The 21,901-nt window shown below is 36.6% G+C and overlaps 1 protein-coding gene across 3 annotated transcripts in view; it reads left to right on the top strand.

Moving 5' to 3' along the window:
* Window positions 1–16,967, top strand: part of PHIP (PHIP subunit of CUL4-Ring ligase complex) — a 118,945-nt gene extending 101,978 nt beyond the window's left edge. For 2 of the 3 annotated variants that reach the window (XM_074861910.1, XM_074861912.1), the window contains 9 exons: window positions 644–769; window positions 2,833–2,905; window positions 3,299–3,349; window positions 3,640–3,789; window positions 5,440–5,592; window positions 7,421–7,584; window positions 8,061–8,341; window positions 8,674–8,835; window positions 10,670–16,967. In XM_074861910.1, coding sequence (XP_074718011.1) covers window positions 644–769; window positions 2,833–2,905; window positions 3,299–3,349; window positions 3,640–3,789; window positions 5,440–5,592; window positions 7,421–7,584; window positions 8,061–8,341; window positions 8,674–8,835; window positions 10,670–11,313 — 1,804 coding nt within the window. In that variant the 3' untranslated portion in view covers window positions 11,314–16,967. The remainder of the gene's footprint in view (window positions 1–643; window positions 770–2,832; window positions 2,906–3,298; window positions 3,350–3,639; window positions 3,790–5,439; window positions 5,593–7,420; window positions 7,585–8,060; window positions 8,342–8,673; window positions 8,836–10,669) is intronic. The other variant, XM_074861911.1, reaches the window with a different exon arrangement.
* The last annotated feature ends 4,934 nt before the right edge of the window (window positions 16,968–21,901 follow it).

Below are 21,901 nucleotides of genomic sequence, written 5' to 3'. Positions count from 1 at the left end.
TACGGAAATAGAAGATTGTATATATTTACAACTTCTGTGCTGTCAGACTTTTTTATTTGAAATAGTATGTATTTTCTTTTTGTTTTTTTTTTATTCTGTCTTTTTTTAGATTTGGATCTAATTTTTTCAGTTATTTTTGCTTTTGTGCATCATTTTTCATAATGTGTCTATTCTGTAGTTAGGTCATTAAATCAGAGCTATGTGAGGAAATCTGTTCATTGTCAGAAAAATTTATACTTTTAATTTTTATTACTTTTTTTTTAATCCTCAGTTGTGACTTAAGGGGTGATACAGGGTGGGTTATGTATATCATCAAGGAATAGTAAAAGCTGAAGCATCACAGCTGAATTTTCCCAGGGATTCTCACCTGTATATTCTTAAAGCCATTTGTATAAATCGCCACAGGACATAACATGAGAGCAGGAAGCCTGAGGAAGCTGCCTTCTGCTGGTCACATAGGGCAACATCTTGAAGTGTGTGTGTGTTCTGATTTAATGTAAAAATATGGTTAATGGGATAATATATTGGAAGAAGGTTGTAAGGCTTTTTCTCCTGTTTCATATACATTGCTAGAAATGAAGTATGTCTTTTTTTCTTTTTTTTTTTTTTTTGTTCCCCCTCTCTTCCCTCCTGTCCCATACAGGCGCCTTTCTTCATTAATGTGGGAAGTCCGGTACATAGAACATAATACTCGCACATTTAATGAACCTGGAAGTCCTATTGTCAAATCTGCCAAATTTGTCACAGATCTCCTGTTACACTTCATAAAGTGAGTTGCTTAGTAGGTCTGTTGTTATTCCCATTTCTTACCAAGGTGTTTAGCCTGTTCAGATCTGAATTTTAAAGTGAGATAGTTCTGCAGCTTGAATAACCCCGTTGTTTGCTGTTGGGGCAGAAAAGAATAAAGCTTATCTTGACAGAGTACGTAAGTTTGCAAAACAGGATGAAGGCTTATAATACATTGACTGTCATGGCATTTTATTTCAAGAGACTTTCAGCTAAATGATAAAAATGGGTCTCAGTATCTTCATGGAGTGAGACACATTTATAGGTAAGTTAGGAGTTCTAATTTTGAGTTTGAATACTGTGTATGTTAACATAATTGTGGGCATTTAACTCTAAAGTCTTTACATTTATAATGTGATGGAAAATGGTGTTTGATATGCAAAATAAAAATTGGAGGCTTTGTAGTCAATAGAAATAGTTGTCTTTCAAACATTCTTTATTATTGCCTGTAGAAAAACTCTTGAGAAATGTTTCACATTTCTCAGCTGACACATCTGCAGACCTAAAGTTTGTAAGAAGAGCTTACTGAGTGTGTCCACTGCTTGATTTGCTTGTACACTTCATTAGTTTAACAATAATCATGACATTGTTAGTGATTTAGTTTCGCACTGTTAAACTGAATCTTGTTCTTCTTTATTTCATGTGTTCTTAAAAACATTAGAATCGCATTATGTTTGGAAATCTCGGACTTTGATTCCATGCATAAATCTTTGATGTCTTCAGTGCCAGTGATTTCTGATATTGACTGGAGAGTAAAAAGTACTTAACTGCTTCAGATGTTAAAAATTTTGGTGAAATACACCTTTAGGAACAGATACATATCTAAAAGGCTTCTCTGCTACTAATTTTTTTTTCTTTAACATCTTTATCATACATGGTTTTTCCTAATTAAGCAGCTCAGGGTTTTTTCAAAGCATGTGTTTTTAATTGGCTTAGCTAAATTAGTGCAACACATGGATATTCTTATTTAAGAATGGCCTATAGCTTGTCTATTAATATGTTCATTTAACTGAACTAGCAATGCATATAAAGCCCAGACTTATTTTTTTTAGGGTTCTAATTTTAGGGTAGAAGGCCTCGATCATGGAAGGCAAACCCCATGGTTCTAATGAGAGTGAAATATCTAGATGCCTCTGAGAATCTAAGGCTTAGTCTTTAAGTTACTGAAGTCTTTTAAAAAGCAGAAAATGGGAGGGGGTGGGGTGTGCTTGGCTGAGGTTTTTTTTCCACCCTCTCCCCCAGCTCTTTTAGTGATAATCACAGTAGCCTGTAGTAGTATGGATTACAATTCCATTGTAGAGTAGCTGAGTGTTTCCTCCTTTTTTCTGGTGGTTTGTATTGCTACATAGTAGAACACCTTTGGGTGTGTCTAAGCACTCATGATTCTAAGCACAGGAGAAAAAAACAAGTTTGCGTAGGTGCACAGACTTAAATTGCTCGGCAGTCTTCTAGCATTACGGTGGATTGGTTTTAGAAGGCTTCTTTGCTGTTAGGTAGGGGCAGGAGTTACAGCTTTTCTGTAAAAGTCTGCTATGTTATACAAAAATTGAAAATTGGTGTTTGTTTTGCTGATTTAATTATGCAGGTTTATACAATAAGAGTGTTAGTCCTTACACAAATAAATACGGCGTTTCAAATGTCTTACACGGTGGGTGCTAATATATTAAATTGCACTTTTGTACACCAAATCCGCTGTAGTGTTTCTTACAAAGCTAGATGGGGCCCAAAGCCCTTTATGTGGTATAATATTAGATTTTTCGAATGCTAATAAATTCATGGTAAAGGATGAAAATTTTTAATTTTAAAACATTGACACTGTTCAGTAGTCTATGTTTTACAGAGTGCAGATAATATTTTACACCTTTTTGAGCAGAAGATTAGCTTTTCTTATTACTGCAGTCCTTTTAGTATTCATATAGCACTAAACACTTTATTGTTTCCTTTGGGAATGGCTTCATAAACGTTTTCCTTATCCTAGGCAGAATTCAGTTGATTCCGTAGGTGAAGATGGAAAATAAATGTTAGTGTGTATTTCTTTTTACACAGAGACCAGAGTTGCTATGACATAATTCCATTATACAATGCCATGAAGAAGAAGGTGTTGTCTGACTCTGATGAGGTAAGTGGTTGTGTCTTAGACATTAGCATTGTTTTCAGGACCACTGTTTTCTCCCCTACTCGACACAAAAGTACTGTTTTCAGTCACTGTAAGGGAGGGGGGTATACTTTTCTGTAAATTAAATGTTTCTTTTTGTCAGCTGGGAAACCGGGTAAAAACCCAGCCTCCTTTCCTCCTTTAGTGCAGAGCGCCTTAACGGTTTACTGGAGAATTTAGATGGTGCTTAGACTTCTGAGAGGTTCTCAAAACTGACAGTCACATGAAATGTTTCCCAGAGGGACAGGGATAGAACTGTAAGGAGTCAAATTATAAGTGAAGTATAAAAGGACTCATCTACTCATATATGCTTATATTTTTTTAACCTTTTTATGCGACTCATTATCTTGCTCAAAGGAAGAAGAGAAAGATACAAATGTGCCAGGAACTTCCACTAGAAAAAGAAAGGTAAATTTTTTTAAAAATATGATTTATAGCATTACAAATAATTAGAAGTGCATTTGTAAGCAAAGAAATGTAAAATAGAAAATGTTTTTGTTATTGTGTAATGTCAGCTTTTGGAAAGTTTTGAACTTCAAGTGATGTGTTCTACTGAGCTGTTCAGTGTAAAAGCATTTCTGTCTGTGCTGCTGCGTGTTATGAGTTCATTATTAGAATCCTGCAGGGTACTTCTTCCATTAGATTTTGTAAAAACACCTAGTTTATTTAATATGTACCAGACAATATTGTCATTTCAGGATCATCAGCCAAAGCGGCGGCTGCGTAATAGAGCTCAGTCATATGACATTCAGTCATGGAAGAAGCAATGCCAGGAGCTGCTGAACCTCATTTTTCAGTGCGAAGACTCTGAACCATTTCGACAACCAGTGGATCTCCTTGAATATCCAGTGAGTATTTTAGAACAGGAAGGCTGGTTATAATCCAGTTGTTAGGTTTGGGGTTTATTTGACTGTGACCATTTCTCCAACTCTTTTAATTGAAACTTCAGGCAGCTCTATTGACAGCAATTTTTTTTCAGTGCTTGGTTCTCATCTGATGATAATGTTTATTGTCTTTTAAAAGCAATTTCAAAAGAAACTGTACTTCTCTGCTCTCTTAAATACTTAAGTTGCAAAATGTTTTATATTCAGGGACACCTATGTTGTTAAGTAAACTACAGCTTTTGCAGTTAAGATGCATCTTCCCAAGCGAAAAATGGTCATATATGAAGTGCACGTGTTTGGTTGTTGCATGTGACAAATGTTGTCATGAATCATTTTTTGTTTTCATCTTGGAAGTATAAAAACTAAAAGTCCTTTTCATACAGTCATCTGGGCTTGATGCAGAAAAAGTACCCACTGAAGAACTGTAGTGAACCATTAACTGTAGTAACAATGACTTCCCCAAATTTTGCTTTCTGCTTGGGTGATTACAATGGAGTTCTGATAGCCATGAGCAGCCACTTGTAACTACAGAATATTTTAACACAAAAGTCTTGTTGCCTTGGACCTCTTATAGCCTTTTAGGCTAGTTTTACTTTAAGTAACAAAGCAAAGGTTTTGCATGCTTTCCTTCTTAGCATATCTTGTTTTTCTTCAAAAAAATCACTCTGAGGTGATTAACTTGGGGGGAATTAATCCTCCCAATTAGAGAAAAGAAATGCTTCTCTTTCAGAAGTCACCAGTAGGTCTGTCTTGACGCTTCTGCAGCCATTGAGCACCTAATTTTTGAAGTAACATAAACTTTATGCCATGGTCAACTGCAAGTGGCCCTTTGTGTTTAAGATCCTCAAATGAGCTGATAGAGAGCACCTTGCTAGGCTTGGGCATGAAATGCTCTGTTACCTGGTGTCACAAACCTGTTTAATGTTCAGAAGCACTCATACAGGTTCTGTTTGCTCTGATGGATTAAGTCAACTTTTTGGTTAATTTTGGTATTTAAGCCTTTTGTCGTAGTGGATATTCCTCTGTTTCTTCCATAGCCTAGGGAAAAAGTTTTGTCGTTGGCTTGAATAGGGTCCTATTTAAGCCTGTGGAGTTTTCATTATTTTAATACTACTTTCCTAAATTGTCAGATCTCCATTTGGGAAACTGCTTAGGTTTCAGCAGGGATGTGCTAAGCCTCTGATCAGGTTCAAATATTCAAACTTTGTTAAAGCTAATATGTAAAAACAGTATTAGGCCTAGTACCAAGTTTGAGCTGTTAAGCCACCCAGAAAGCTTACAGTCACACTTTTATATCATGGTTATCTTTATGATAGTGTGTCAGTAATACAACCCTTAGGACACAAAATTTTGAGCACTGTATTTCAGTAAATCTGTTTACAAAATTAATTAAGTCTTGTATCAATTAACTTCTAACCTTGATCCTGTCAAGTATGTCTGTGAAGAGTTACATTGTGTGAGTAGAAAGAAGCAAAATGTCTTTAGCAGTCTTTAATACCTATATAAAGAGGACATTTGGTTTAAACAGGTTTATCAAATGCACCCTAATGAAAATGATACATTAAGACTTGGACAAAATAATCTTTAATATATTGCTTTGCTATTTCTGAACAGGATTATAGAGATATTATTGACACTCCTATGGATTTTGCTACTGTTAGAGAAACACTGGAAGCTGGTAACTATGAGTCACCGATGGAATTATGTAAAGATGTGAGACTTATTTTCAGCAATTCCAAGGCTTATACACCAAGTAAAAGATCAAGGGTAAGACTTTCTTTTTTTGTTGTCGTGTGAAAGAATACCTATAACTGAAAAATACAGGACAGAAAAACAGAGAGACAGTGTAATTGATTACTTTAAAAACAAGTTTAATTATTTCGGATCTTCAAACATGAATATTTCTGAGAAGGTAGCATAGCTTTGTAATTTAAAGGAAAGGAATGTGTGCTGTTTAAATGCCTGAAGTTCTGATGTTCCGCAGGTGTGTTTCAAAAGTAAATATTGAAAGTAGATCTAAAGAGAGCCACACTGAAGGAAAGATCTGTAGAAACATGATCTATTTTCTCAGATTGACTTGTAGGTGCAGTATCTGTTAGCAGTGAAAACTGTAAATGTGTATGTAGGCATGTTCAAGCCTTCTGCATAGTTTTTCTTCTACTAATATGCATTAGACTAGAATTACTAGCTTTTACGTTTGGCTGTTATAAATAGCAAATTAATCATAAGGACTTTATTATCTTAAAATGCAGAGACAAATTCCTTAGTAGGTGATGAGCAGGAAGGACTGATCGGTGATTAACCTCTCTTCAGTCAGTAATAGACAATCCTGCTCACTGTTAGGGCTGCCTAAGAATTGGTCTCTTGTCTTTCAGTTGCATCAAAGGGCAGGGCTTTTGGGGCAGGTCTGAATCTTTTTGTGGTTTCTCTTTATCTTCTTGATCTCAAACCAAGATAGGAAAATGCTTGACATGCATGGTTTCACATATTCTTCTGACATTTTCATATTTTTTCATGTTTCTTCCAAACAGTCTGGTACAGTAGTAAACTTGTAGTTCTTCTTTATTTTACTTAGAAGTGGAAGGTTTTGATGTCAAGAATTTTAATATTCCAGAACCGATGTACTTTCAGTGTATGCAGCACATAGTTGTTGAATGGTGATGCCGTTCAGTTATATTTTTAGCACCTTTACATCACTGATGCTTACTTGAAGAGTAAACCTAAACCCGTCAGCTTTTTTTTTTTCCTTGGCGCATTAGACGTACATGTTTATATAGTTTTTTACATATTTTCTTATGAAGTTTCTTCGGATGTCTCCAGTAATGCATGTATCATCTGTCACACTGTTTTTAGTCTGGCCCTCAGATAGTTCGTCTGGTGTGTCATTAGGTATGCAACTGTTTAATATTGTCTTTGTGTTTCATATTCTAAGAAGGTGCTGGGTCCCCTCTTAAAGTATCTAGACAGTTCACGTCTGTGGTTTTTGTTTCTAGAATTAATAGCAACTGTGCTCAAATAATTGGTTGTCATCTACACTTAGTTTGATTGGGTCTCTCTGTAAATCATCCAAGGCTAGAAAACAAACAAACAAACAAAACAAATACGAAGAAAAATACGCATCTACATAATTCTAATACATTTATTGTACCTGTTGCGACCAACTCACTGGTAGTATCAATTAATCCATAAGAGGAATAGACTGATGTTCAAATATAGGATATGAGGATACAACTTAATACAGAAGGAAATTAGTTTTCTTGACCCTAGGTATGATACAGTAAAATTCCAGTAAGAATTTCTTTGTGGTTTTTGCTGAAGCTAGAAAGGGATGCATTCTGGAAAGGCAGTTGCAAAGGTGTTTTTTCTAATTTCTCCTGTTCTGTGTGATCTTCAGTTGTAATACGCTTTTCAAAAACATGAAAATAGTTAAAGCAAACCTATGTGGATTAGTGTAAATTTGTTGAGACAGACTGTAAATTTCCTTAAAACATTTTCATATTAATCAGTTTAACTTTCTAGCTATTGTTCAATGATAAGTAAAATGATGCTTTGGAAAAGTATACAACTTGCTTGTTTACTGGCTTTTCTTTTTTAGATCTACAGCATGAGTTTGCGCCTTTCTGCTTTCTTTGAAGAACACATAAGTTCTATTTTATCGGATTATAAATCTGCCCTGCGCTTTCATAAAAGAAATACAATAAAGAAACGAAGGAAAAAAAGAAGTAGAAGCAGCTCGGTTTCCAGTAGTGTTGCATCCAGGTACATTAATTCCTTTACGGTGTTCCTTAAATGCTCCGCAAGTTTGACATACCTAAAAGTAGAACTTAGTGTGGTTTTTTTTTCTTAATACTTCCTTTACTATTCCCTATATTGCAGAATGATAGCTTTGACATGCAAGTCCCTATGATGTGGAAGAGTTTTAAACTTTACTTAGAGCTATCCTAGTGTAAGTGCTTAAAATTCAAATAACTGCTAAACATGTACAGTAAAACAGCATCGTTAGGATAGTGATGGCATCATGCTTCCTCATATAACTATAGCATCTCTTGTAAAGATTCACTTTTCAGAGGCTCACAACTACATGAATTTCCACAGTAAATGTCATGTTTTTAACATACCTCATACAGAGATGATTGTTTTACTCCCACGATCTCAGACACTAGCATTTAATTTTATTTATTCCTGTAAAATAAAAAAGTGGCCATCCAGGAGACAAATTGTTACTCTTTTTGCAGCCCTGAAAGGAAGAGGAGATTAATAAAACCTCAGCTGAAGGCAGAAACTTCTGCCACGTCTTCATCTTCTGCACCTGCACGGTCAACAGCACTGAGACATGCTCCACCTCAGATGAATGGAAAAGCGGCTGAAGCCTCTTCCCTTGTGCGGACTAGAAGCAATAGGGGGATAACAGATGTGGCTGTTACAGAGCAACCATCTACTTCTTCAGCAGCAAAGCCTTTAACAATAAAGCCTTTAATTACAAAGCCTAATACTACTGCAGGGTCAGGAAAGGCAGGCAAGTTGGTTTTCTGGTGGTTTTTTTTTTTAAGCTGTGAATGTTTTTAGACATAAAACTTGCTTTTTGGAAATCTAACGTATTTGTCTTAGTTAAGACTTGTTCTGTTTTCAAGCTGCTGGGCCTTTGAGGTTCTTCAGAGCAAAACTGAACAAGTTAGGCTATGTTGTTTTATCCAGGAAGCTTTCTCATTTCTAGATCACTAATTCAAATTGTTTGTAGTAGAACATGACTTCCTTTTAGCCAGATAAGATTGAATATAAACTACATGATATAATTAACTACTTGGTATAAACTACTTGATTAATACTTTTTTCTTTTTGTCCTTCTAGTACTGGAGAATTCAACCAAACATTCCAAGAACCAGAATATTGTATCAATCCCTAGTCAATCTGATTACAGTCATAACACTAGGAATAACTCCACAAGAGAAAATCCCGAGAAAGAGAAGCCAATCAAACGCAAAGTGAAATCTTCCACAGTTAATCAACAAGGTATGGAGTTTCTTTGGAACTTTTGCCCCTCCCCCAGTTATTGACGTAGTGGCTGTAGTGTTGTACTGAAGTTGTGATAATCTGAGGGTGGGGAAATTAGTATGCATTATGAGTTAGCAGAATAGGGAAGTCTAATGGAACAACTTAGTCACAGTTGGTTTCCTTTTGATAAATTAGCACTGTTTTTACTATTCTTGACACCATTTCTGTGGTTTGATAACTGTTGTCTAGCCAATTTTGATATGTTAACATATCTGTACCTTCATTTAAATTATTACAAGAGTCATGAGTTCTCAGATTCCGAAGCAGACTTCTGTAGGGTCACACTTCAAACCTTGTGGTTTTACCTACTAAAACATACGTGGGTTCTATTGGGGTCAGTAACACGGAGTGTGATGACACTCTCCGCAAGCATAAAGATCAGAGCATGCCAGCTCCAACTTCATTCTTTCATTTTTTGCCACAGCAGAATAGAACTACGCAGTGTTTACTGCTTCTGTTTAGTATATTTGTATGGATTGATCTGACCTAGTTTCATGTAATCTTCTGACTGAACTTGCTTGGTTTTTTGATGTCTGGATACCTTAAAGCTTCTGTGGAGACCAAAGTAAGATCTCCTAGTCATAAAAGCTTCCCTGGTTACGAAGGAGCTTTGAACTGTTACGAAGCTCCTGTGAAGCAGCTAGACCCACTAAGCCTCTTATCTCTGAAGATTGAGAAACGATGGACTCTAAATTGGGCCCCACCTAATTAATCTGGTTCCTTCTTGTAGTCCTCCTCTCCCTGAGGATTATCTGTTGGTTCTTACTCTTCCATGCTTCTGAAAAAGCAGCTTGTGGTCTGCTAAGTTAAATCATCTGTCCGTTCCTTGCAAGCTTTCTCACAAAGGCCTCAGCTGTTACCACGTTGCATGGCTACATATGCATGCATTATACAACGGGATGTTTGGTCATGTCAGAGGTATCTGAATGTTGTTGACGTGATCCTGTGTCTTCTGCAAGTCCACTTACGTGACAGTGGAGTCCTGTGCTTTTAGTGAAAGATGAGGCGCATTTGAACGCAGCAGGCGCTGTGCGTGGATGTTCCATCAAAGGATTAAATGAACGATCATGCTGGCTACAAGTCTGTTCCTGGTTAGGCAAGGGCTGCGGTATCAGAACACCTCCTAAGAGGTCCTGTGACATGCCCCACTGAGGAAGTGGAGTACCACTCACCTAAGAGAGACTTATAGCCCATGAAAGTCTCCAAGCAAATACTTTCTGCCGTGTATCTGTAAATGTGAGAAATCTGTGCAAATGGCATAATTTTTGTTGTTGTTAGTCTCCCATGTTTTACCCTCTTCCTCGCTTGTTGAAATAACCCTGGTCTCATGAACTGGCTATAAAGGATGTTACCTCAGGCTGAAAGAAACTTTTTTCATTCCTTCAGAGATGACCTGCTTCCCGATCCTTGCAGCAGTGCTTCTTGAGCAGCTTTTTGCTGTTGCAGATACCAAATAGGAGTTTTTGTTGTATCAACCAAGAAAAACACTTGAGCTATTCCCTTTTTTTCCCTTTCTTCTTTTCTTTCTTTCCTTTTTGCTTTTCTTTTTCTTTTTTTCTTTCTTTCTTTCTTTTTTCTTCAAGCTACCTTGAGCTAAACCCAACTAGAAGTTAGTTCTCATTGCATACTGGCATGAAACCCTTTGAGTTCTACTTTGGGTTTCTTAGATTTTGACAGATTGACAATCACTGTGAATCCATTCAGATATTTTAGTAAGAGTTTTATTAAGGTACTGTGAAAATGAATGTAAATGCAAATCTGTTACGTGATAAGTACTCTCATTTCTTTACAGCAGACTGCAAGAATAATGCTTTGGCATCAGGAAGCATTCAGGTAAATGGCCATGGAGGACAGCCTTCGAAACCTCCCGTTAAAAGAGGTCCCGGACGGAAGCCGAAGGTGGAGACTAATAACAGTAGCTGTGAAGTGGTGCACAAGAAAAGAGGCAGAAAACCAAAAAAGCTACAAATTGTTGAACAGCAAAAGGTTGCAGAACAGAATACAATCCAGACCACAAGGGATATACCAGAAGAAGCCTCTGCTTCTACTGCATGCAATTCTCTTTCTGAAAATAATATGAAGGAAGACTTGTTACAAAAAAAAGGCCGTGGGGGTAGAAAGCCAAAAAGGAAGATGAAGACCCATCAGCCAGGCTCGGACCTCTTAGTTCCTGTGAATGTTAAAATGCAAACCAGAAGCAGGAGGAAGAAGATAGATGAGCCTATGGAGGAGGGGTCTGAAGAGCTTAAAGATTCTGAACCTCACATGAGAACTAGAAACCAGGGTAGGAGGACAGCCTTTTACAATGAAGATGACTCTGAGGAAGAGCAAAGGCAGCTATTGTTTGAAGACACCTCCTTAACTTTTGGTACATCTAGCAGAGGCAGAGTCCGAAAGTTGACTGAAAAAGCAAAAGCTAATTTAATTGGTTGGTAATTTTTACCAAGGGTTTTACTTCAGAATGCTATGAAGCAGGTACAGTTAAGGAACAGCAGAACAGACTTCTGCTTCCCTGCTGCTATTATGGGTTAGAAGAATATGTTCTGATTTGGGGAGAAAAATTTAGCAAAAAATAAACTGAAAGAACATTCTTTGAAAGAAATATATATTTTAAACTTTTGCTATTTATTGCCCTCCAAATAGGTTATGCATTTCAACAGTCATTTTGTCCACAGTTGACAATAATTGAAGCAATTTCTGACTGACGTACAGAGTTGAGAACTACTCTGCTCAAGTAGTGCGTAGTATATCTACACAATTAAAAAAAGGTGATAGAACTTTTAATGCCACAAATTGAAAACAGAAGTCTATTTTTGACCAAGCAAGGTACACTTTGATTGTAAAGTCACGTTGCCTAGTAAGGCAGATTTTGGCAAAAAGTGGCAGTAAATTCACTTACATTTCTATTAAATACAAAAATACCAAACTTTGCTAATCTGATAATGCTTAATTTCAGTTGTGATGGAATGTTCAACTGCAAAAGAAGCCTAGCACAGGCTGTTGGTTTATCCGAGTTCTGCCAAACATAGCAAAAATGTAATCACAAATATTTATATATATCCACATTGGAAAAAGTTTGACTAATGTCTAATTTTTCAGACCTTGATTCTTGTATCAATCACTAAATCTCTGTTTATTGTGCCAAAGACTGAGAATCAGTGCAGTGGAAAGCCTTTTTTTCTTTTTGAGTGTCAGTACAGCATACCATTTGCAGTGATAAAAGCTGTGTATTGTTTTAAATAGTAAGTTGTTAACATTGTTCTGAAATGTATCCTTTTTGGTACTTTTGGTAGAGAATAATGCACTGGTGGGGTCCTTTGACAGAGATGTTTTAGACGAAATGTATAATTGGTTAAAGGATTCAAGGAAATTACAGGACAGGTATGGAATTATGTTTACTTTCTGATCCAGATTGATTGTTGTTTCTACAACTTTAGACATGCTTAAGGCTAAAATGACCTACAAAGAAGAGTGTATGTGTATATATTAATATATACATAAACACATACATATAAAATATTACCCAGGTATAAATTTTTTTCAGGATTTTTTAGATAGCACTAGAATTGAAAATAAATTTTAAAATGTCATACTTTATAGTTTAATTTTAAGGGGAAGATTGGTTATTTTCAATTATTAAGGTTAAAAGGCCAAATCACTTTTTATGCAATCATGTTTTATACAGTGGTCTCATTGCACATTGTGTTTTTCTGCACTTTTTATGGTATATCACGCTGACATAAGTCAATATACACCCTAAAGAAAAATTCCATTTAATGATTGTGCCTTGTATTCTATTATTTCTTGCATCCTTAGTAAAATTAAGTTGTCTATTGTAAATGATAACTATATGACTTAGGGGAATGTATTGTTATATGTACTGCTCTGGAAAAGAAAAGCAGTTATTTATTTGTTTATGGTACATTTAGTTATTTTATACCTTTACAAACAAACTTTAATACCATTTTCTATCACTTAAAAAAGTATTGTCCAGTTTTAAGGAAAAAAAATTACAGAAGTAGTCATATTTTCTGAGATCTGGTATGGTACAAAAATGTAACCAAAATTTTCTGGTTATACATTATTTTGGAAGTTTGGGTAGTGTGGACGACTTTTTTTTTTTTTTTTGTGTGTGACCCTAACTTAGTTGAAAAAATAAACCTGAAGTGAAACCTCAATTCTGTACACCCTTACTTAATAATAATTATTTTTTTTCCAAACATTATCTGCAATATCTCGAAGGGAGGGCATACAGAATTAAGACCTTAAATTTGCACAGATCCTGTATATGTATTTGAAGCCTGATTCTTCACTCTTTATTTTCTGTTACAAAAAAAAAAGTGTAAATGTTGGTATCTGGCACCAAGAGGAACAGACATATGGTACTGTGGATAGCAAATTAGTATCCACCTAGTTTTATGTAGTTCATTATGCATTTTGCTACAAAAAATAGCTAAAATATTTTCCAGATCCTCTTCGAATTGTTACGGATATGAATTTGGGGAGCAGGGATTAGTTTGCATTTCATTTGTTGGTATATTTATTTTTTTCTAACAACTATTTCTTTATCATTCAATTAAAATGGAATCACTAAACATTTGGTAAGATAACAAGCTATGGTTGTACAGTTGCAATACAGCTTCACAATTCAAAGCTAAATGATTCTACTTGTTAATTTTGTCAAATCTCACTGATGAAGGCAATCATTTGAAAATGTGTAATTTCCTGATGTTATCTGCATTGTAATATATGAAATAGATTATATCTAAAATTCAATTTCTGTATTTACTCCATTTGTAATAATGTTTTATATGGCATGTTTATGTATATATTTATATATCAAAAATACCTTGTATGTAAGTTTTGGAGACTGAAATAATATGCGTTCCCTTAACAGTAGGTAGAAAATTGTACTACTTTAATTTTATGAGAATAGAAGGCCTTACCTGCAGAACATGGGTACTGCTTCCCACACAGTAATATCGGTGACTTTAACCAGTAAATTTTTAATTCATATTAGACACATTCATGTTTTTCCTTTTAAAATAAATTGTGGATAATTTGGGTCAAATTTTTTTATAGAAGCAACACTATAAAGAATTATTAGAAATCAATACCAGATTTATTTTAAGGTTATATTTTTGTAATTTAATTTCACTAGGTTGCAGGCTTCATTTATGAGACTTTAGTGACCATCAGACTGCATTTTGGTTGGGGAAAAATGTATTATTTGAGGTTGTTGTGACATACTGTATCAGCGCAGAACAAGAGCTTTTGATTACAAAGTCTTAAGTTTTTTAATGTGAGCAATAACTATTGGTCAGTGCTCTGAAATAATTTAAGAACTATAGTTATATGCATGTTTTATGATGTCATCTCAAGTACCTAACAACTGGTTCAGAAAATGGGAGTATCAAAATTTCATGTGCTTGTTTCACATTTGCATTGTAAATAACATAGGTTCATAGTCATATACACACAAACAATTTTACAGACCTGGCAGCAATTAATGCAGTTTTATTCATCAAATTCATTTATATTTGACATGGATATGAGGATACTGTTCTGGTATTTTTCTCTTTACTGGGAAACGTTAAAATTGGTATTTACTGCTGAGTGGTATCTTAATAACAGTGTGTTCTCTAACTACCAGTGAGGAAATAACTTCTGTTTCTGTGATACCAGTGTGCTCTAAATGTTTAACAGAAATCACTGTACCTGTGCCTACATACTTAACAACTCTTTAGCCATTTTGTTTCTGTTGTTTGTGTGTTCTCTGGGAACTGAACTTAAAATTTACCACTATAGTGTTCATTATTGTCAATATTGAACTAGAGCTCTTTGTCATTCGGCAATGACCAGTGGTACAACTTTACAGAAAAATGTCTTCCTCCAGTGATTAGACTGCTGTGATATAGATTTACATATGTTTATTTGTACAGTGTCCAGTTTGTACATGTGATCAGTTTGTTGGTAGACTTGTAAGATTGAGTTGGTTGAGTTAAATATTACTATGGCTTAATATTTGTAAAACTACTAATTGATAAAGGACCCTGATGCAGCACGTAGGATATATTAATAGCTATAAAAATATAAATTGTAGTGTAGAGACTACTTATTCACTGTATTGCCGTACAAATATTTTTCAAGTACCAATTTTCATTCTGTGCCAGAGGCTTTTGTCTTACCAAAAAAAGACTACACACAACATGAAAAATAGTCTGTCCATTCAGTAACTTCAAGCTTGTTACAATTGTTACACCACATTGTTAAATCTTTTGCTCACATTTGTTGGATCAAGGACTACAAGTAAATGCTTTAGCGTGTAATTTGAATTTAGGCACATGTTAAATGGTTGACTGATCCTATAAAAGCAATAGGCTTAACTGGATGGGACCCTTTCACCCTGTACTTACATAGTAGATAGGAGGTTAGAGGTTTTTAAGCTCACTTTTCATCAACATTTGCATTTAATTTGAAGCATGCGAATCTTGCTGAGGTAATTTTAACATATTGCTGGTCAATCAAGATACAGCCATGCCACAATAATTACATTGTGGTCTGAGTCCTTACCTTACTCTAAAGTGGTATATTTTGTGCACAGTAGTTTTTCTGAGGGTTTTTTTTTTTTTGAGAGAGAGAGTTGATTGTTTAACAAGAATTTAGATACAACTCTGCAACAGTGCTGTGATACCGAAGGTAGAGGGCTTTAAAACCTCACCTAGAAACAGCAAAAGCTTATTTTCTGTTTACTACCTAATGAAGATAAAATAACTGTAAAATTACTGTATATTTTCTTTTATCCCTGACGTTCTTGAAACAGATTGGTTTCCAAGGGGACCTAGATATTCAACTGATAAAAGGGCTGTTAGTTTTCTGCTGTAAATTGTTGTATATACATGCTTGTTCTTATGCAGAGGAAAGTGTATTAAATTTCATAAAATTGGCCAAGGCTCGACTGTGTTTCCAATAACAAATCTGGTATTGACAGCTTATGTAGTTTCCCAATTTTGAATCGGGAATACACCTTGTACACTTTCTACGATGTTTGGGGGAAATAACAGGTAGCGTTTCAACTAGAGCTGACCTCTAGGTGCTCTTGCATTTGTGCTAATTTTAATGTGGGAATTTGCCATGTCATTTTTACAGTGTATTAGAGAAGGAAACATGCCAGGAAAACTAGATTAAAAGACATCTTAAACTGTTGGGTTTTTTCTTCCCCCCAAGGTTCTAACAGCCTCAAGGCACTCTAGAAAGAAACCTTATATGCTGCAATAAAATAAGGGTGAATAAATTTAGCTTTTAGGAGGTAGGTAGTGAGACAAGTAGTCATTTGGATCCTTTTTAATGCAGATAAATACATCAGGAAATTCACTTCAAATCATGCAAACAATACATTTTAGGGAGGGAAGGTAGTACTATACTATGAATTTGTACCCTGAAAGAACAAAGAATGAGGTCATACAAATTAGGAGTAGGAAGAAATACGAGTACCTATCATGTACACATGCCTGTGTATTTTGTGCTTACGACCACGTGTGTGGTTTGCTAATGCATTGAGACCGTACAGAAGTTACATTTTTGGACCATACTAAAACTGCAGAAGTGTGGCGGACAACTGGATAATGATCTTGTGTGAATTAAATTCTGTCATAATGTTTAAATATGTATAGAATGGAGCTCAACTTCAAGGAAATGACCTAGAAAGGGTAATTTTGAAACTGACACATTTTCAGATTAAAAATTACACTTATTTTGTACAGAATTATGTAAAACACAAATCTGTTGTATGTAATGAGTAACAGTTTTGAAAACTATAATTCTTTAGCTTTATCAAGGTTTTTTTTCCTTCCAGAAATCTGGATTATGTTATAACCTGAAGTATCTCACCAGGATAACAGTGCCCTTTCTTTTTGTACATATGGATTGGAAATTTCTTTACTGTTATGTGGACACTTTCTATGTTAGTTTTGATGCATAATACTTTGAATCCTTTTATACAAACTAGAATGTATGTGTAAGAATTACTGTCACTGCAATGTAGTAACTACAAACTTATTTTTAAATAAATAGAAAACATGTTTTTCTAAGCTGTCCAACAGTGTTTGTTTCTATCTAGTGATTTACTTACTGTGTTAACAGGACAGTTGCTTATGTGTTCTTCAAAACAGCCTCAAATCAGTTTGTTTTGATTCCTCGTGGTGGAGTATGGTACAGTGGCATATAGTAGTAGGGTATAGCATATTATGTGGGAACAGATAAATTACAACCAAAGCATACTCTGATAGAGATCAAAGTTTGCTATTTTGTAGGGTTTTTCACTAAAACCTGCAGTTCTGGAGGCAATATAAAGGCACTGGCATCTGGCACTGAAGACACCATATTGCCAGTCCTCTTAGCTCCTTTTGCATGTGCAGCAGGGTGCCCCTCATCCTCCAAGGAGCCATCCCTGTTCAGGTGACAGCTGTTTGTACCAGAGCTACATCCAATCTGTGTGGAAATCTGCTTCCCAACAACTCTAGGAGAAGCTAAAACCAACTAAGCAGAGACAAGTTCCCCATGTCCCTGCATGTAGAGTACTGGTCTCCAGTCTAGTTGCCCGGAATGGGTGATGCACAGAAAAGTCAATATAGGATGTGTTTTGTGGGTTTGTTTATGTGTTTCTGCTCAATAGATGTAAGACAAAAGAAACGTTTGGTATTTCAACTACTGCACCATGTGGAATCTGTTTAATTTCATGTGTTGTTTTATCAGATGATCTTTTCCTCCTTATGTACCTTACTTTAAATCACAAGGAAGCGATGGAAGAAACCCTCTCACCTCACAGATGCAGGTACGTGTGCTGCTGAGCAACAGGGTCAGGGAACGGTCATAGCAGAATGAGCCGAGTTCCCTGTAGCTTTCCAGACATGTCCACCATGGAGTCTGGCAAAAGCAAGACTTGTTTTACTATATGAGAAAAAAAAATCTCTGCTGTCTCAAGTGAATCTGCATGAGTTGTAGTAGTTGGCATGTACTCCTTGGAGACAGGTAATTTTAGAATGCTGGAAATGCAACACACTTCCTTCTGTGTTTCTGTTAAGTACTGGAGGTGGTAGTTCTATTGTATATGCATCTTCAGTATTACAGTAATAGGGGTGTGCTCTTCCAAAAACAAGCCACCCCATGTCCAAGCTTTAAGTTTTGTTACTGTGAATAGTCTTAAGTAGTTCATGATTCTTTTTGTTTGTTTTGAAAAGATCTTTTTCTGTGTAACTTCGTACAGAATCCTTAAAATACAGTGGCATCCCAGTTCTCTCCTCGTGTGACGGGTGTCTTTTTAAAACCTACTGTGGTTATTTTACTTTACTAAGACTTTGCTTAGGATTAACAGATGCTGTGAAATGTTGGTATCTGACAGCTAGATGCTGACGAATGCTTCATTACCTTCTTAATACCATTTACTCCTGTTAGATCATAATGCTCATTAAATGAAGGAAATGATGTATGATCATTGAAGGTGACCATTTTGTTTTTAAAGTGAAAAGCTCTTGTATCAAAACCTGTGTCCCTTCCTGCTCTAGCAATCATATGAGCTTCACAAAAGAGTGCCTTTGTCATTTTTCCTGAAGACAAATGAGCAAATTATAACGACTTTAAAAATTAATCAGTGTTTCTATTTGAAGCACATGTGAAAATTAAAGCAAGTGCCAGAGAACTAAAACCAGCAAGCAATAAAGAAGGAAACTGGAATTTAAATAGCATGTAACTGAGTTTTTGTACACAAAATTAGCATGCAAAATACAATTTTTGTGGGTTTTATTAGCATGGACAGGAAACTCAAAGCCCAAAATGAGGGTTTGTTTTTCTAGGTCAGAGAAATCTTGTGTTAGATATTCTCACAACAGGGCTAACTTACTTTTTTTACAGGAGTGTAGTGAGGATTTATGTATCCTCTCTCGTACTTTGAAATCTGTGTGTGTGCTGAAGGGAGGACAGGGTAGAGAATTTGGGAATGCTGCTTCTAATCTGGTAACAGCCATACAAACTTCCTTAATACTTCCTTCATGCTTCCTTTTCTTGTCTCAGAAATGGGGAGGTTTTACCTAAACATGGTCCTATCTGCCTCTCATTTTACTTTAGCTTGTAGGCACATCAGTGAGAAAACAAGAAAGGAGAATGAGCAGAGGCAGGTAATCAATTCATTCAGCATCAAATTTCTGCATGGGTATGTTTGTGAAGATACTGAGTTCAAACTAAATGTTAGAATTCAAAGGCCAGACAGCCTTATCTGTTAATTTGTGATTTGTCTCAGGTCTCCAAATTTGACTTTGAACAAGGATATTCAAAATAATAAAGACTAACTTAAAATACAAAGCTAGTTAGAATATGACTAAAACACTAGAAAGAATTACTTTTTATATTCTATGGTACAGAAATCTAGTGGGGTTATTTTTCTCATATTTGAGCACCCTATTCAAAATTTGAATCCCTGTTATTAAGGAGAGTGGTGTAAGCTTCCATGAACTGCTAAGAAAGGGAATATAGCTGTCAAAAACTTCCGTTCACCAAGGTTTTATGCTGAGGACATGTACAGAACAAAATTACTTAAAACAGTCAAACTCTTTAATTAGCGATCATGGCAGCATCTTTCAATACACTGCATATTTTTACCCAGCTAGAATCTCAACATGAAGAGCTGGGTGTATGTGCACTCTCTACCATTGCTGTCTTTCACTGACATCAGTTAATCTGAATGTACAGGTACACTGGGAAGGATTAAAAATCTAGTACTCAACCCTTTTGTTCTATTTAGTGGTCATAAAGGATTTGAGGTTGTAAACAGTGTGCTAATACTAAATTCTTCTGTTAAAGTTATAAGGGAGATAACAGGTTAAATTATTTAGGAAAATTACTAGAAAATTCATATAAGTTTTGTCTTAAGAAATGCAGATCATCTGAAATTGTCTTGTGGGCAGGGTTTGTTTTTTTTTCTTGCATGCTGCCTTACCAAGTTGTCATTTTCCTCTGGCTTTGGAAATGTTCCAAGAAAATACTTCAGTCTGTGGCACTGTCTCTAGCTTTTTTACAAAACTTACATTCTTATAAAACTTCTTGTGAGCTTTGGACCTTATTTTTGTACTTGTCTTGGTGCCCTTGACTCACTCCCTGTTAAGTCTCCTCTCTCCTCCTTAGGGGGTTGTTATTGTCGGGGAAGACTCGTGGAAGAAATGCAGTTCACTGAGTAACAGTTCCCTTATCCAGCTTTCACAGACCTGTTGAGAATTCCAGTTTCCATCTGTGCATGTGATTTGATTCTGTTGGGTTTATTGAGAACTCTGTCTTCACGAAAGAGACTGTTCTGTATTTTTACAGGACAGAAAACAGTTTTCATAGTTTTCTACAGCTTGGTAATTGCAGTTGTTTCACAGCTCTGTGAAAATATGCCTGTCTTATCAAGTAAGAGAAATTCAGTTCTTTTATACGTCTGGAAGTTCTTGCTTCTGCGTGGAGAAAAAGAATGCTTGAAACCATGAGAGTTTTACACATGCAAGAAAATGTATACAACTATTTAAGAAATAGTTCCTAAACTTGGGATCTTCCCCCAACTCAGAGCACCCCAGATGGATTGTAGCTCTTCAGATCTGACAAGTGCCGTTCCTCAGGGGTTGGTATTGGGACCACCACTGTTTAACATTGTTGGTGACATGTTTGCCGACAACACCGAGCTGTGTGGTGCAGTCAACACGCTGGAGGGAAGGGATGTCATCCAGAGGAACTTGGACAGGCTTGAGAGGTGGGTCTGTGCAAACCTCATGAAGTTCAACAAGGCCAAGTGCAAGGTCCTGCACATGGGTCGGGGCAATCCCAAGCACAAATACAGGCTGGGCGATGAGTGGATTGAGAGCAGCCCTGCGAGAAGGACTTGGGGGTGTTAGTGGATGGAAAACTGAATGTGAGCCAGCAACGTGTGCTCGCAGCCCAGAAAGCCAACTGTATCCTGGGCTGCATCAAGAGAAGTGTGGCCAGCAGGTCAAGGGAGGGGATTTTCCCCCTCTACTCTGCTCTCCTGAGACCCCACCTGGAATGCTGTGTCCAGCTCGGGCCCCCAACATAAGGAGGACATGGACCTGCTCGAGTGGGTCCAGAGGAGGTCCATGAAGATGATCAGGGGGCTGGAGCACCTCCCCTTTGAGAACAGGCTGAGAGAGTTGGGGTTGTTCAGCCTGGAGAAGAGAAGGCTCTGGGGAGACCTTATAGCAGCCTTCCAGTACTTAAAGGGGGCTACAGGAAAGATGGGGAGGGACTTTTTATCAGGGAGTGTAGTGATAGGACGAGGGATAATGGTTTTAAACTGAAAGAGGGTAGACTTAAATTAGATGTAAGGAAGAAATTCTTCATTGTGAGGGTGGTGAGACACTGGAACAGGTTGCCCAGAGAAGCTGTGGATGCCCCCTCCCTGGAAGTGTTCAAGGCCAGGTTGGATGGGGCTTTGAGCAACCTGCTGTAGTGGAAGGTGTCCCTGCCCATGGCAGGGGGTTGGAACTTGATGATTTTTGGGGTCCCTTCCAACCTAAACCATTCTGTGAGTCTGTGATTCTGTGTGTCATTCTTCCCCCAGCTGTTTGAAACATCTAAAAAACATCTGCTTTCTGAGCATTTGGTCTGATGTTCCCTTACACATCAGGAAAACTTCTCAGATTTTTTTTCTCTGGTATTTTAATAAATCAAAATCTTTAGGAACTAAAAGTCCTTTCAGGAATTTTACTTCCTTAGAGAGATCACGGTACAGCTGTGTTGCAGCTGGTCCCATCCAAGTCCAGAGTTATGGGAGCCAAAATGTCGGTAGGCAATGGGGCACAATCGTGTTAAAAATAACTTCTGATGCCCCTGACACAGCCTGCTTTGGCTGAGACTCTAGCTGCTCTCACTTTTAGGGGCCTTACCGCCTCGCTTTTGTGGTCTTCCGTGGAAGACTGAGAGCTCAGTTTGAGTCTCCTCAAGCCAGAAGCAGCAATGACCTTCCTCTCCTTGCAGAGGGTGT

This window comes from Strix uralensis, chromosome 3, assembly GCF_047716275.1.
Source record: "Strix uralensis isolate ZFMK-TIS-50842 chromosome 3, bStrUra1, whole genome shotgun sequence".
NCBI lineage: Eukaryota > Metazoa > Chordata > Aves > Strigiformes > Strigidae > Strix > Strix uralensis.
The sequence above is the reverse complement of the archived record's forward strand: the minus strand, read 5'-3'. Positions and strand labels throughout refer to the sequence as shown.